This window comes from Haliotis asinina, chromosome 10 (genome assembly GCF_037392515.1).
Source record: "Haliotis asinina isolate JCU_RB_2024 chromosome 10, JCU_Hal_asi_v2, whole genome shotgun sequence".
Taxonomy (NCBI): domain Eukaryota; kingdom Metazoa; phylum Mollusca; class Gastropoda; order Lepetellida; family Haliotidae; genus Haliotis; species Haliotis asinina.
Window position 1 is genome coordinate 3,891,068 of NC_090289.1, and position 17,854 is coordinate 3,908,921.

Below are 17,854 nucleotides of genomic sequence, written 5' to 3' on the forward strand. Positions count from 1 at the left end.
TACACCATCCCTTCAATTGGAGGCGAGTGTACGCACATTTAGCCACAACATTAGTATAATAGTACGAGTACGAGTACGAGTAAAAAAGTGGATGGTTGAATTTTACTTCGAATGTTGAGGATTGTGTGAAAAACGGTTCGGAGTTCCAGATGAACAGAAAATGGATCCGGTACACCAGTGACGTGCATTGGCCGATTATTATTCGCTTCGGGGTTAGTTTTAAGTCGCCAGGCGTCAGGGAAAGGAGACTTCACATTTTCCATGTTCCAGTTCAAAACATTTCTGTGTCTTAGTTCGGTTTCAGGTACTTTTTGATTTGCACTCCATGTACTTATAGATATTTTCATGACATATGAAACATAAGTGTACAACCCTCTCTCCCCAAAAACCTCTTCCACTCACCCCTTTTGAATGTGTGGTTCGGCCAGTGAAGAGGTAGCTATTGCAGGCACGTCATGAAGTCTGGCGTGAGAGATGAGTTTTTCCTGCCATCGTAAAGGCGACAGTTCCATTATCTTTCATTACATCCATCACAGCTGAGGACGGTGTTGCTTTTCAAATTGTGGATGATATCTTACCAGTTTCTGAGGAATCACAGCAAACCGTGTGGTTTTGTTAGTAAATTCATGTTGTTTAACTCCATTTCGACAATGTGAAGACTGATATAGTGTCCGGGGTGGTTTAGGGGTAGTATACTCTAAAGGGAAAGCATGTCCTGACCACCCGTCACGACAAAAAAAGAAATACTCATAATCCAGATCTTTCAACGTAGCACCGATATTATGAGGTAAACACTTTATGGCATACAGAACACAGATCATGAGGGACGAACATGTTTATCAGATATTACACGGATTCAAAACCGAAATGGCATTATTTTAGTATCTTAATTAAGATGTTATTAATTCAAATGATCAAGATTTAGTAAATCATTCATCACTAAACATTTAGCATCTCGATGATAATTTCAATCTTATCTCCTTGTCCGCTTGCAGGAAGTTGGTGTTCTTAAACGTCAAAACCTCCTGAAAAATACACATGCATACAATCACAAGCATTTCAAAACACTATAATGGCATGTATACCATGCTGGAAAAAACAGTTCACGTCATATTCGTACGGTTTTAATATACCGTGAGGTAATATGTCAGGAAGGATCGTAATGGATATGATAGGCAGAAAAGAATGTCGTAAACAGGTCATGATGACATATAGCGATTTGATGAAAGCATGTCACGAATAAGATGTCATATAGAAGCATAGGATACATATTTGATGATTAGATGAATATATGATTAGATTAATAAATGGTGATAATATGAGTATACAAGATGAATATATACAGGTACTACAAACAAAACGTATGGGAACACCTTACAGTTTGATAGGCACATGTCACATTAATCGTAGTGAGGTGATGTGTACTCTGCGGTAAATGCAACATTGTGTGTGCTTAATGAACACTTCAAGTGACATGTTAGAACATGCAGTAAAGCAACTGATTCAATATTCTTTGAGTTTGAGTGAAGTGAAACATTGCTAAAACAGCGACAAAGAAGGATGTTGGAACACATCAGCACCAAGTTTGACTAAAACTCCCAAACAGTTTGAATCAAACAGCCAAATGAATGTAGAAGACACACTTCACCACGATTACGTTTATATATGACTATAACATTTTAGGGTGTTCGCATATTTTTCGTTTGACGTATATCATAAGATGAATACATGATGATGAAATGAATACATGATAGGATGCATGGATATAAGAAAAGATGAATATATGATTAAATGAATGAATGATGATAATATGATTATAGAAGAATATGTAATGATATGATGACTATGTAAGATGAATGTATGATAAGATGATTACATCATGATAAGATTAAATCGATGTTGTCATATCTAATCGCTGCATCGTATTCTGTAAATCCTTTGCTGATTTGTTTTATGGGGTTACGTCATGCCATCGGTCTTCCCACGAGGGGTAGTTTGTGAAAATGGTGACGAAATGCCTTAACAGTTAGATAAACCACATAAAGAGTTCCCCCACAGCAATGCAACAGTCAGTCTTCAGAAGTCCAAGTTTGCCCTTGATTTAAACATATTTTATTCACAAATGTAAACGGGATTGGGGACAAGTTATCCAACTTAAAATACCCACTCCCTAATATTTACATACGTACATTTTTAATTGTATACGTCTTAGGAAAGAACAGAGAGAAGAGATAGGAACATGAAAGAGAGGAAGGGGCGCAATTTATGTAATCACACAAAACGTTTTGATTGTTGAATATAAGTTTGCACACATATAAAAACGTATTCGTTTTGTTCAGTGGTCATATCAGGACTTCCATATAACGACAGTGTGATTGGAGAATCACGTTTTACAGTACTTTTTAGATTTAACATTAATATCTCTCTTTGAATTTTGTACAATTTACACTCCAATAGGAAGTGATGAACATTTTCACAAGCATTGTTACAGTAACAAGAGGCAGAATCTTTCATTTTGAAACGATACAGATAATAATTTAGCTGACTAGTCATATATCTCAACTTTGTATGCATAATATTAAGTTTTCTAATTCCAAACGAGTAATATGATGAAGTTACAGGTTGCTCGCACTCTAAGTACGACTTGAAACTTAGCAATGAAGGTCGGACTCTTTCGCTCTCGGGAATATTATTCCACATTCTTAAAGTTGATGGAAAAAAGGAATCATACGAAAGTAATCTTGCAGAAGGGACGATAATATTGTTAGCACTCCTAAGGTTATAATTAGATCTTGATCCCACACTATCAGGAGTAATATCTTTTATGTATACTGGAGCCAAATTATTTTGAATTTTAAAGAATAGACAAAGTTTTCTTCTTTTTCTTCGTTCATCCAGCTTTTCCCATCCTGTCTCATAATACAGACTTTGTCATGAGGTATATCTAGGTAGTCTTGTTACTATTATGGCAGCTTCTAACAGTAGTTTCTCTAGTTTTCTTTCTGTTGTACAGTACAACCATCCCATAATTCACAAGCATAAGTGTCGTGTGATAAATATCTTATTGATAGTGTCGATTGTATTTCTGTTTAGTAAGTATTTCAGTTTCCATGATATCGTTATTGAGCACGACTTGATAATTTGATTAGTGTGACAAGACCATTTGCCGTTTGCTTCAAATGTTACTCCGAGATGTTGATGATTGTTTACCAAATTAATTTGCTTTCCGTCAAAAAATAATTTCAATGGTTCAGTTTCATCAGTCATGGAAAACAACACTGCTTCAGTTTTTTTCAGGATTATATGAGACCAACCAGTATTTGCTCCAGCTATATAATATGTTTAAACTGGCATTGAGAGAAGTTTCAATTTCTCTAGTACTTTTCGATGATTTTCCAAGCGAGGTATCGCCAGAAAAAGTCTTGTTACACAATCTAATTTATCAGCAATATCGTTAACATAGACAACGAATAAGAGGGGTCCCAATACTGATCCCTCTGGGACGCCAGCTGTTAAATACCTGGGCTTGGATATAGCTCCGTTTACGAGGACGTGTTGACTGCGATCACTTATGTAACTCTATAGCCATTGTAAGAGCTGGCCTCTAATACCATACATCTCTAATTTACGAACGAGTTCTTTGTGCCACACACGATCAACAGCTTTGGATACATCGCAAGATATCATACAATATTTTTCTTTGCTGTCGAGGGATGTACAAATATGATGGTAAAGTTCAATTAATTGATAGACAGTTGAGTAACCGGCTTGAAAGCCTGATTGATACTTATATAAAAGTTTGTTAACATGAAAATAGTTATACAAGTGTTTATATGCCACTCTTTCAAACAGTTTTCCTATACAACTTATAAGAGAAACAGGTCTATAATTGGAAACAATAGAGTGATCACCTTTCTCATACAGAGGCATGACATATGCACTTTTCCGTTTGTTTGGATACACACTATATTGCAATGATAGGTTAAACAGTAACCACAGCGGTTTAGATAGGGAATCAACGGTGTTCCTTAATAATTTATGACCTATTCTATCAGGCCGTGAAGCTTTATTTAGGTGCAAACCTTTCATAACATCAGATACTTCCTTCCCAGAAATTACTATTTTCTCTAACTGCATGTTGGTCCTTGATGGAAAATGTGGTAATGTACATCTTTATCACTCAAACGACATATTGATTCGAAATATGTATTAAGTTTTTCAGCGTTTTACAGATCAGGAAATAGCGTTGGAAATTCATCATCAATATTCTGCTTGAGAGGGGGAATATGCGAAGTAGAGCCCGAGTTTTGTACAATATAACTTAATAATTTCCAATATGAAGATTTATTTTCAGACTATAATTCCAATAGTAGGCCATTAATATTGGAATAAAAGTTTTCTTTCGCACAACATTTCATGTTGTTTACTCTATTTCTCTGGTATTTATAAGCTTTTTCATCGCTCTCTTATTTGTTTTCTTGGCCCTTCTCCATAATCGGTCTCTTTTTCGGGATTCCCTCCTCAAATTAGAGCCATACCATGGTTTGTCATTTGGACGAATAGTGTAAATGCATGAGTTGACATTTGGGGTAAATTTGTTATAAGTTTCACCTTTGACAAGTCTCAGCGGAACGTCAGCGCTGAATATTATGTACTTGTTGCCAAAACAACGCAGATGTCCTTTCAAGTGCTGTGAAGGAATATCATGAAAATCGTGATTTTGTCTAGCGCCAACAGTATAAGACAAGGTCGACTGTGATTGTTAGTGCTATATGAACATACCAAGATGCCAAGCTAATCAACGGCGGAAGGAGAGGCGAGCCATTGGAATGTCGCAGATTGGGGCTTTTACCGACCCTATTACTACAACGCACAAGACAGACTATCATCAGACTAAAGGGACGCATCAGCCAGGTCAGACATCTGACAGTCCTCGAACTGCAAGGCTGAGACTGACCACCCGGCAAGATGTCAATTACTTGCGCACTTTCCAGCTTTGCGACCGGATGCTGACAGTGACGCCATTGGCATCAACAGTGTTGAGTCTTCGAATCAGAAGCAATACAGTGATGAGACGACTGCGTATTCTGGGCATCAGGACCTATCGACATTTACCCTTCAACATCGACGGAACCGTTTACATCTGGCTGGGAGGCCATGGCAACTTCGCACCTGAGTACGATATCTTTCGGTGTTTGGGGAACGTATACACAATGTTTGTAACTGCTACCCCTTTTTCAAGGTTTACGTATGTCGTGTTTTCACAAATACTTTGACAGAACCAAGCGTTTACTTTCATTCATTTATATCAGACGAAGTAGTATTTGATTTTGTCCATTCATAACTGCATGCCTAAGAGGGCTTTCGAAAGAGTACGTTGTGACGTTAGGGTAGTCTGATGTTAAACTGCTCAGTGGCATGAAAAACGTTAGTAGTATGATTGATATTCACTTCATTCTCCTCACTGCACATGATGTCGTGTTGAAGCACAGGTAGGGATGAGTATAGTAAAGTAGCAGGCCCTCGGTCAGATATTGAAAACTAAACCAGGAGAATAGACATTCAAGATGATAGTACGGAAAAGTCATACAGGAGCTTAATACCTTCTCAACGATTGTCTCAAGAACGCGCCAACTGACACTGAAGCGCCTTGAACATGTAGATGTTGTGTGGATATGTCATCATCATCATCATCATCATCATCATCATCATCATCATCATCATCGACAACACCATACAAGGTGAATGTTCGGGCAGCATGACTACGTGTTGCAGGTACTGGGGTCTAAGGGTTACAGAATCGGCGAGGGACCTCAGTTTTAAAGAGACAGGGTTACAATGAATATCTCAGTCTCTGATTCCGGGCGATTATTCTCACAGCTGACAATGAAGGTTAAGGAAAATGAGTGATGCTGTGACTGGAATTGTAGTGCTGAAGATGATGAATGGTGTCAAAGAAGGTAATCATACCTGTGTGCCTGGCAAACATTCTAACTTCACAGTTCTCAGAAGATGAACCAAGGCTATTTTAGCCTCAATGAGAGCTAGACGCATCCCAATACATTTCCTCGGACCATACCCAAACGCTAGGAAGGACAGCGGATGGGAGTGTTCATCATGTCTGGAAAGTAATAACGAGAAATAACCTGAGACATCATTGACAGGAACTATCAAATATCACACGTAAGTCGTTACATGTAAACTGGACACCTCAACCCCCCCCCCCCCCCCCCCCCATCGTCTCATACTTAGCGTAATCATGATGAATGTTGAATGTTCATGGTAGCCGAGATAAGGAAACATGAGCACATAGAGAGATGATGTCTTACAGGGACACCACAGATTCATCCTAACCTGGAGAAATCTAGACTTCCTTAAGGGCTTCAACACTGGAGGACTATGGAAAGACTGTAGGGAAAACAATGTAGGACTGTGAGTCAGACTAGGAAAGAAGTCCACCAGTCTGTGTCATCACTCGTTTACACGGACGTCAAGTAATTGCTCCATTTGATGAAACAGGAAATCCACGGGAAGTACTTAAGTCTAGCTCGTTGAAACAATGAGGACAATACAGTATGAAGTCACACTACACAGCGTAATAACATGGCACGTTTAGCGTGGGTTGTAGAAACAAGACATTGAATCTAAGTCACTGCGATAAGCATTCGCTTATTACAAATAGAATGATATATGCGCTCAAAATTATAAAGCATTTAAGTACTCCCACGGTTAACTGTAAACCTTTTTCTTTGCCAAACTGTTGGAGTAAGTAATAAAAGTACGAAGGCTGCTGGCTTCACAGTGGCCATGGTTTCCGAACGCGAATGCTGATTCAGTAACGCGTTCTCTGAATGCCATTTACGTGCGATGATTTTCTATAACAATGTCCCTTGTTCGCCATGGCATTACCTTTCTGGTCGGAAGGAATCTGGCTTCTTGAAGAACTCCGGGTCTCTTTGCATAGCGAACACGGGGATAAAGATGGTATGACCCTTTTGAATTGTCAATCCCTTGATCTGAATATCTTCAGACGCCCTGCGATGTAACCTAAAACATAGAATTCATGAAAGCGGCACGTCGTTATGTGTGGAATGGCACTGGGTAGTTTTATTGATCAGATCATTCTATCGCATTTGCCCCTGATATAGTCATGTGGTACTAAGGTATATTAGTGAAGTCTGAATGACACTTTTTCATGTATGTACATGATATAAAGGTTATACAATCATAGGAACAGTTAACAGGATTCCTTCAACCAGGTTTGTGTGAGAGACAAGGTAGAGTAGGATATGCTGGTCATTTTGGCGTCAGTTTTATTTTGTCAATAATACAGGTGATAACAACTATGAACACATCAACAGAGTACACTTATTCAGCGTATGAGACTCATCGGTAAGAAGAACAACTGTATGTTGCAATTCTATAAACTTACGCAATAACTGGTGGGTAGAGTCTGAGCGTCTCAGTGATGACGTTGTCAAGATACTTCAGTTTCCCAATATTGTCGTAGTTTGGTTCTTCCTGTTAAAAAACAGGCCATGTCTGACTGTTACCTAGTTCTCCAAACAGAATCTCATTTAACGGTCGTATACATGTAAACCAACTGTCGCGTTGCTTTGAAAAGGTTTAATAGCCACAATGTATTTGCTGTTCAGTCTAGCGCTGCGTCATGAACTATGACGTCACGATGATGAATCAGCTTAGTGTTGAATTAATTGGTTTGATAGTGATATATATGATACATAAATATGTCTTGTCGAATCATACAATGAATCATACAATGAATCATACAATGGGCTTACGTTTCTGTTGATTATGGAAATATTCGTCATTATTCTGATATTACGATGGTGTCAACAGCTATTATCAGGTCTGCCCAGTTGCTGGTAAGAGACTTCTACTAACATTTCCAATCATTTCTTTGATTTCATTGTACACCTGCTCTTGGATATCAGGATTCACGGCGAGGCTGTGCGACGCAAATGTTAGTGTTGACGCTGTTGTTTCGAATCCAGCAGCGAAGAAATTTATGCCTTGGCCAACTACTTCATCTGTCGATAGACCTGAAAATGGCGACGATAGTGTCACTCTTCTATTACAGAGTAGATAGATGATGTCATGTCATACAAGGTTATTGGGGACATTTCTGGAGTAGATCCTACAATCAGTTACAGACACGAAGCATAGGATATATAGTGAGATGTGTGTTGATTCTCGAGTTGAAAGGCAAGTTCAACCGTTATGTGTGTTGATTCTCGAGTTGAAAAGGACAGTTCAACCGTTATCAGTCTTTCAAAGAATTAGTTGTGAAACAAACAATAAAGTAATATGATGTAATTAACAAATGTATTCTAAAACTAAGTTTACGAATTGATAAATGGAGTATACTAGGGTAGAGAACGATCGCATAAAATGATGGTCATCTTGTAGTTTGAAATATACAAGGAATTTAGCAGCTCCCCCCTTTGTACCTAAAAACAGATGCCATAAAATTCTATACCAAGGCAAATAGTTCAGGAATAAGCTCCTTATATCATATTCCAGATATTTCTACACTGCTCTCGGCTCATTTGGACACTGGTTTGAAGCGCAAGTCTACATATAGTACAATCTAAATATATCACACCACTGACCTTAACTGGAATCACAGGTAACATGTTTTAACTTGGAACATTGCTACACACTTAGTTCCACTGCACCATTTTTCACAATGGTGTTACCCAAGTTCCTCGCAGTGTCGTACGTCTCTACTTACCTCTGACTGTGCCTTTCTTAGACTCTCCATTTGCTGTGTAATCATTGTCATCTCTAATTGCGATTTGGGCTGGGTCAAGCAGTCGTTGTAGAATGTAGTTTGTCTGTTTTTGATACAAATGTTTTGTGTTTTAATCAGTGAAACATCTGCCTTGTGGCCTGGGATGTTTGACCTATAATCCTATAGATGTGCTGCATATATGATACAGGAATCACATGGAACTGAGTAACTAGTTAACTACAATGGAACTAATCTGCACTTGTATAGCCAGGCGTGCTAGTCTCTAAACCAAGACCAGAGTTGGTACTCAAACATGTTAAGGATTGTCCCGAAACAAGATTTGCTGTCGCGATGACAACACTATCATCTGTAATGTAACGTTAACCTTTCGCTTTTCCCTCGTTTGTTGTTTCTGCTCATCTATCATCTCTGTGATGTTTCTTCGGAAAAATGTCATGACGCTTTGTGGATAGATTCCAAACCCGCGCTTCCTTAAAGCCCGTGCTAGCCTCGGCATCAAACCTGAAACAGAAGGGGAAGGGCCGTTACTACATCCATAAATGAACATTGAACATTGACGGAACACCTGTGAGGAAATGCACAAACCCTTTCTATTGCACCACGAGAAAACAATCACATGCATCATTGAAAGATGTGGTAGATGAACTGATGTACGTATCAGCCTGCAGGCATGGTCGTCGTTACAATGGTAAGACAGTCTTTCTTCAACAAGGTAATGGGCACAGTACCTGCTATTATCGGCAATAATCTTCGCGCACTGGTATGTTTAAATATTTCTTTAGCATTAGCAACAAAAGGGTTGTCGAAGTCGTTTTGGGAATCAACCTTTACACCAAAGGCAGTTCGTGAAATGACATCCATGGTGTAAGCCCCAAAGTATCTGAAAAAGATTATGTTAACATAAGTAGTGATTATGAATATGGGATTTATAGTATCGATGATAATTAACTGTACAAGTTACAGGAACTCGTTGCTTTTTGTGACGCATGATAGTCTTAACCAAGGTGAAGATGACCTATGGAATGAACGAAGGGGTAGTATCTAGGGTTGTAACGATGCATCTCACTATCGATTAATTGCAATTATGTCCGACAGCAATTACTCAATGGTAGAAAAGAACAAAACTGTTGATGCATCTATAGTATGTGTGACTGTCTATATAATTGACTTCTGTGATAAATACAAGATGTTTGGGTGCAGACTAGCAGCTTCATTGGGTTTATGTTTTAACTGTTTACTTGATCTGGATTTCAGGTTTCTTGTCAGTTATTAAAGAGACTGGAACTACTTCGATTTGATGTTACTTCATATAAAAAACGACTTTCAATTAGACAATAATTCAAGGAGAAACAAACCCTACTGCCCAATTATTGCAATCGTATGTTGCAATAGAGTATCGCTATCGGAATTGTTCCCAATCAATAGTCACCGCTAGTATTTACACGGTCACTCGGTCGACGTCAGTCCAACAGTCTGATAACAGTCCAGTCTGAATTTTGTATACCAGCGACTGGCTTGGACAACGACCCAACCCTGTGGCCAGTCACGGAGGGGAACCTGATATCTGAACGTCAGCTCTTTAGTGTGAAAACTGTGTGGCACCACTATGCTGATTTTGTATCCCCACAAAACTGTTCATGCTTTCAGTCCTGTGCTTAACCAAATGTTGAATGTATTGATATTCTGTGGTACAATATGACAGTTACCGTTACATACAACGTACCGTCTATCTTATACAAAGACACATTGTTTAGAACAGAATTTTGGTTGATTGTTCGTTGGGTAACGTGGCAGGTAGCAATATTCCACTTGGCAATATGGCGCCTGTCTCTAAGAATCCAGTGGCCAACAGCATGGGCGCCGATCTACGCAACTGGGATACGATTACATGTGTCAACCATGTCAGCGAGCCTGACCCACCGATCCCGAAGACCATATCTAACCTGGATCTTTACGGGTCCTATTTATTCTGGCGTACGAATGTTGTTTTTTAATGAATGACCGTTAGCTGTTGTACTACTCTGCATTAGAAAAATCTGTTCTTCTTTAATGTTCTAATTATAAACAAATAAAGTAAAAACGTTTACCGTAATCACAAGAAATGTCCTTTAAAAGCAGTTTCCTTTGTACATTATTATAATCATGACTTTATGAATCATTGTAACATGATACTGACAGCAGATGTTTGCAAACAGTAGCGTGTATTTGGAGCATCACTGGTACCCGTCACAAACACAATCATAGCCAGTTGTTAAACACCATTAGAATTAAAAAGATACTGTATCTTGTAAACTGTATTCCTTAGGCAAAGGCAAATGTTTCTATGGATTTCCTTTCAAACAATAAAATCGTTTCCCGAATTAACAGTACAGCTTACAATGTCTTCACGATACTTACTCTTTCATATTCACCGCTTTATTATTCCCAACGACCTTTGAGAAGTTTTTCACGAGAGTCGTTGCACACTCGTTGATGGCAACACACATCTACAGAACATAAGAGAACTTCTTAGAAAGTATTTCGACCAAACCGACGACCTATCGAAACTTTATCACTTCAAAATGAAATTACAAAATGCAAAAACACAAGATCAAATTAATCAATACGAACACAGCAATGGTTTATGCAGATGTTCAGCAGGTGTTTGCACAATTTAGTAAGAGGAAACACTTCCTTGGGCATCAGAAACTGGATGTGCAATGACAGTCTCGTAATTATTGTGCAGCAGGTATGTGAGACTGAAAAGGGTACCCCTGAAATAGCACGAGTCTTGGTATGATACAGACGGGAATCCCAGTGTCCTCGTTGCTGAAACGTTGCATTGCTCCCGTGTTGCTGTAGCTACCTTGATTCCATGTAGCACGAAGACCGGGTAGACATCAGAATAGTCAAGAATAAGCAGATCCATAGTACCTCCGTCCAGTTGAGACAGGTACTTGCACAGTTTGTGTGTCCGGAATCGACTTCTTACTGTTATGTCATCAGCGACGAATGCCTTTGGGACATATCTTAGTGACCATACAGTGACAGGCGACTCTGGGCTCAAGGAATTAGGGCTTACAGATCTTGCAGCGCTTCATCGTCGTCTAAAATGGTCCCACAGTATAAGATGACAGCAACGTGACTGGCAGAGGGGAGACATCATGGATGACTGCCGGTTGTTTTCTGTACTGCGGTGACAGATCACAGCATTGCGAACCTTGTGACCATGTTCGGGAGAGTGTGCTGCATGACGGAGGGGGTTCCTCACAGATTCGTGGTAAGAAGAGAACAAAACATCGTTTACAGCTCAGCATGACATTCTCCAATATCCTGCCATTCAAGATCTGAGAGAATCAGGGAAAATGGTGACGTACCATACATGACCATACCATACATGACCATACATGACATTTAAATTTCCTTGAATGTGTTTAGGAACTACATCATACAGAATAAAGAAAGTATGCCAAACGTTCTAAACTTACTAGTTTTCTGTTAACTGCTATTCCTGATCGCAAATCAACATGGGTCTTTACGAGTATTTCCACATAGAATGGCCTTCTCATGTCTCAAAACTAGAAAGGCCCCAGAGAGATCAACACACGGGCATGGTCGATGATGATCTTTAACTTTCGACGATAGATTCTGAAAGTGTTTTGACATGCATTGAACGAAAGTCTAGTCAATGAATGCAGCGTGTGCCCAGTCACGATTCAGTCACGACTGAAAGAATGTGAAGGGCTTCACAAAGCATCAACCCTAAAAACACTAAAAACAGAACCGAAAGAAATGTTCTATAGTAGGTTTTGCTTTAGCTACGTCCTAGCCAGTTGACCCTAATTATTGAAAAATCCATTCACGGTTGTTGACTGGTATTTCGAAACACGAAATAATAAGGAATTGACACTGTTGAGCTTGGACAACTGATTAGACCCTCCCATACAGACACTCGCCCTGTTTCCGACACTGATGACAAATATTGACGTAACTCCATGGAAAACATCCGACCCAACGTCTGTCGCCACCACCGAATTTTACGACGGGTCACTGACTTTTTGAAGGTTCTCCAGTTCTTCAAGGTTAATGATCTCCTGAATTGTAAACTAAGATCATTGACAAGTCCTGCAGGCGAAGGCCCAAAAAGCTGTCATTATAAACAAGCCAAAATATGGGATTGAACAATAAGTTTTCAGCTTGTATATGTCGCAAAGCATGGCTGGCCTGGAAGTTTATTTCGTGTCACGTGGAATGGAATTCAGCACGATGATGCGTGACGAATTGTCACAGCTGTTCATGTGAGAAGGACTTTGATATCACAAGTGAAATAGTATGATATAATTTACCTGACATGTGTATGTCTTTCGGAATCTACAGATACAAAGGGAAAGCCTCACCAGTCTAAGTTTGCTGCTGCTGAAACCAGGGCTGGTGATACTTCTCACTCTCTTCCATTGGGCGTCGTCCAGAAAAAACAAACCCAAATTTAACGGGAAGGGTATCATTGGGACTTTCTGCAAAAATTAAGAACACTATTGTGCAAGTCTTAACATTCTTTGTTGACATTATTTCAGATGTTACGTCTTGAGTGCTTTGAGAGCAACATAATTGACTATAGTTTCGACGATTCCTTCTCTTTTCAGTCTGTACCATCACAGCGTAAACGTCGCAAGGAACACGGCATTTGTTCGATGTGAAAATATTTAACAAGTAACATTGCTTACCATCCGGTTCCTGAAAGTGTTGAAACTTTTGACCAAGACCTCCTTCAGAATATCCGGATCGGATATGACTAAAGCTTTTTGGTTCCCCATGAAGATCCTAAATAAAGATATAAAACGTAATAAAGATAACAAAGAACATTTCTTTGAATACTGTATTGTCAGGAGGGAGACTTTCAAGCAAATAATCCTATACAATCCTTCAGGCACATATTCCAATCTTATCGTACTTCACAACAACACGTAGAATTACGAGCCTCGTATAAAATCAACCACGTGACACGTGATGAAGATAATGGAGTTATGTCTTTCTTCCAGGGCGCCCTTAGGCATGCCAGCACCCTGTTATCACCGGTTTCAATTCCAGGATCACTGCAGTTTGTCAGTCATTGTCATGGCTTTCATCTAAACGGTAAACGTCTAATACCTGCATCACTGAGGTTTCCTCACACATCCACCAACGATGTGTTCAAGACGCACACCAATATCACCATGGTCACCCAGTACATGTAAGATATATGTCTGTGTTGGTAAATTTCCGAACTCTCTGTTTCGCCTATACGCCTTTTGTTTCTGAACTGAACATTGATAAATTATTTTCTGGCCTACTTTGGGCTTAACAAACTTTACATTCCAAGAGCTTCCTTAAGTAAAGTGGATGAACCACATGTCACTTTGTATGTGTACGGGGTAATGTACATAGAAAGGTTCTAGCTGTGTGATGCCTGCCATATGTACGTGAATATGGAACAGACAATCCAGAGAGTGACCATCGACCTTCATGTACACAAAAGTAGCACGATGACACGCATTGACCTAATCAGCGAATCTGGCCCACCCAATACCGTTAGTCAGCTTCGGTTGCTGAGGACCTCTTTAAACACTGAAAATCACGGGTGGTATGAGATAATGAACATCCTTAGTACAATACACCTACCCAAATACTCTTCCATACTTCTGTTTCCAGGAGGGGAACTTCGGGTAGAAGGACTGAAAGAACAAAACAAATGGCGATAATATTTTTCCATTAGGTTTAGAGGAAGCGTCACCGATCAGCTCAGACTAGTCACGCGTTGATGAGCCATGTTTCTTGCATGTTCAAGGGCCAGGTGTAGGAGAAATGCCAGATGTTCTGGCATCCTTATGTTAAGTACTCTTACTGGCCATCAGAGATGACATCTAATGAAGAGTGACATTTTCATGTGAACGCTTGACTGTTGTTAAAGAATATAGATATCTAGGGATACCGTTTACACATACACTAAACCAAAATAGATCTATCAGTAACTTGGCAATTGAAGGGAAAACGACCCTACTCCAATTGTTCTGTGTCATAACATAGTTGGGGGTTGTTGGTCGCAACATGTTCTTCAAATTGTTTGATTCCCAACTACAGCCTATTATTCTTTATGGGTCTGAAATTTGGTGCGATAAGGAAGTTTACGTCACAGAAAAAGTTAACCTTCTTGCTTGTAAACGGTTTTGTAAATGTTGGTATACACCCCAAATATAGTGTACGTTGAATGTGGGTGGCAGATTTCCTTGTACATAATTTCTTACTCTCTCTGTTTAAAGTACTGGTGTAAAGTAACGAAAATGTCAGAACATCGTCTGCCACAGAAAACACCAACAATATGATTGTCCTTCGTGATGTCAAACATTTTCGTACCAGAACTACCGATATCTTTAAACAAGACTGACATTTATCTTTATACGAAAGGTCAAGATATGATTGTTTTCGTGAGTTTAAATCTTTACTGGAACCTGAGTTGTATCTATACAACCTACGCAATAAAACCCTTCGTAAGGCTTTCAAAAGACAGAGACTCGTCCTAAATGATTTATCTGTCAATAAAAAAAGATATTCATCTATTATAAAATCACAAAGGTTCTGTCCATTTTCCAATACTGTAGAGGATGAATTACATTTTTTATTTCTTTGTCCTGTATATAATGATTTAAGGCAAATGTAATTTCGTCAATGGCTGCAGTCAAACATCAATGCTACGAAACTGTATTCAATTCTCCCCTGTAAAACATCCATATTTCAATATAAGCTAGTTCTATGTATCTATTATGCGTTTGTATTGAGAAAAAAATCAATATAACGTCTGTGTCTTATGTTGTACATCTGCATATCATATATTTACTTTGTATATGGAACTATGGCCTTAAATTCTCAACATGAGATTTAATACAAAAATAATTAGATATACACCGCGTATGTAATTCATCATCCTTTTTCACAGCCACGTCGCTCTAGAATCAACTTTCGTGCGGAAATCAATATAGGTGGTTTAGCATAAAGTGTCTTATCGTGAGCAGATTGAAGACGTTTCTCTGTCGAGCGACTCATTGAAAACATCACGTTGAAGTAACACGAAGTGATGGCCATATTTAAGATGTACGGTCCTGACGCACAATCAAACCACTCGCGACATATTAAAACTGCATCTGTTGTCCCTGAGACAATCACCGTAGAAAATATTCTGAACTGCATTCTCAATCATTTTCCAATATGCCATGGGAAAGGATAGGACGGCGAGTAGTGAGATGAATGCCCCACAAAGCTGTTTATTCGTTTATGCTAATTTGGTCCAGATTTGGCCCACAAACAAAACCCAACTAATGACGTGACGTAGTGTCTAAGCTATGGGAAGACACACTAAAACGGCACGCTGGCTCGCTTTGGGCGAAATTCTAAACCACACTCACGATCTCTTAAGTTTTACACGAAATCACCTTTCCGGTGAGGACGTCAGGTACAGGTGTCATCAGTAGCATTGGGAAGACACTTTTGCCGCAGTTGTCAGCATTGCGCTGAGAATAGCTACACACAGCCCTGTAACTCCTTTAAGTCTGAGAGGCCTACTTTTGCGCAAATGTAAACCGTAACATTCACGAATATTCAATAACGTTATCTACGAAAATGAACGGGCCCAGCTGAAAAGATTATTACGTAGTCATGTAATGATTGATTATCATTGCTTTCATCTGTCGTCATTTAAAAAGCTTACAGAACTGCGTCATTTAACTAGCACTGCCATATACATCCGCGAAAGTCATGTGTGTTTGGTGTGTGTTTGGTGTGTGAGTGTGTGTGTGTGTGTGTGTGTGTGTGTGTGTGTGTGTGTGTGTGTGTGTGTGTGTGTGTGTGTGTGTGTGTGTGTGTAGTACCTATTTCATATACATGAATTTCATGATTATATCTGCACCTACAAATCCAATGCTGCATCCGATAAGAGGGTAAGGTTTCGGTCCAGGGATGCCCAGCTTCTTGAAGTAATCATAGTCCCAGGTTCCATATCTGTGAAATAGATACCAATTGTACAGAATGCAGCTTTGAAAAAGTATAAACCACTGTGGTGTTTTGCTTGATAGTATTGCCCAAATGAGTGCCAGCTCAAAGATTGTTATTTAGGGCGGATGATGTGAAACACAACCCCCCGACTGTAGTTGAAGACGGTAGATTTTACCCTATATTGGTTACTAACTGTAAAATGGGGGCGTTTAATTTTAGACCTTACCCTCGCTTTGTGAACGTTCATTGGACCTGCAAAGAGTGTTGTCCAAACCATACCAATCCGAACGTTTACAATTTCGACAATGTCGTTCGTTGAAATCGCGAACAAAGACACCTGTCCAGATCCGTAATCACCAAATTGTGTCACAATTCAATGTTCACTAGATATATCAAAGCTGAGAGACAAGCAATAAAGTCGCCGGAAGAAGAGACCGCCTGTGCTCAGAAGTTTTGTTATGCCTTGTGCTTTGCTAATTGCAGTGCAAAATCGCCATCTGATGACGGGGTGGAAACCACCTATCTGCCCTATGGCGGTTCCTTCATGTTCAGCTAACCTCTTGTGTTGTCAGTAATATGATTTCTGATGTTGTGACGACACTTACCTTCCTCCTGTGTCCTGGCATTGCAGTTTAACTGGGGCGTTTTACAGAACGTCAAAAACTCTAACCCTGGCACTCTTAGTATTTCTGGGGGTACGAAATTTGTTGTTGTTTTGGCTTGACGCTTCATTAGGCAATATCCCAGCGATATTTAGTCAATCTGTACATAATCGAGTCTAGACTCGGAAATGCAATGACTGACAACTTAAGTATGGCTCTGGGTTAAGATGACGTGCTTCAACCTCACCAGCGAACCTGACCATCCCATATATAAACTTACGTATAGATCAGACAAGCCGCCACAATGGTGAGAAGAAGATTCAATGGCAAGTCCACCTGCCCCAAGATCTCCATGTTGTTGTGACGGATACACGTCAATCTTCTCAACTACACAATAACCTTTGAAACAACGGTCTGTTTGCTCCGTAAACCAGTGGCTACAACATGTGCTCTCAGAATACCTGACTGTGATTAC

General features: G+C 39.5%; 1 protein-coding gene across 1 annotated transcript; it reads right to left on the reverse strand.

The window, feature by feature from the left end:
- Positions 1–947: 947 nt before the first annotated feature.
- LOC137299107 (cytochrome P450 3A13-like) lies at positions 948–17,733 on the reverse strand. The gene is made up of 14 exons (XM_067831610.1): positions 17,660–17,733; positions 16,696–16,783; positions 14,414–14,466; positions 13,480–13,576; positions 13,153–13,269; positions 11,174–11,262; positions 9,505–9,656; positions 9,147–9,277; positions 8,756–8,867; positions 7,906–8,063; positions 7,433–7,521; positions 6,910–7,047; positions 5,971–6,121; positions 948–1,025 (listed from the first exon to the last, which is right to left on the reverse strand). The coding sequence occupies exons 1-14, from the start codon at positions 17,731–17,733 to the stop codon at positions 948–950; spliced, it is 1,527 nt and encodes a 508-aa protein (XP_067687711.1).
- Between the last annotated feature and the right edge of the window lie 121 nt (positions 17,734–17,854).

Coding starts and splice junctions, on each gene's coding strand:
- LOC137299107 (XM_067831610.1), bottom strand. CDS start 17,733: ATGGAGATCTTGGGGCAGGTGGACTTGCCATTGAATCTTCTTCTCACC. Junction 8,064..8,755: donor TAAGAAAGGCACAGTCAGAG/GTAAGTAGAGAC, acceptor CGCCATTTTCAG/GTCTATCGACAGATGAAGTA. Junction 7,048..7,432: donor CTCTACCCACCAGTTATTGC/GTAAGTTTATAG, acceptor TCTATGTTTTAG/GTTACATCGCAGGGCGTCTG.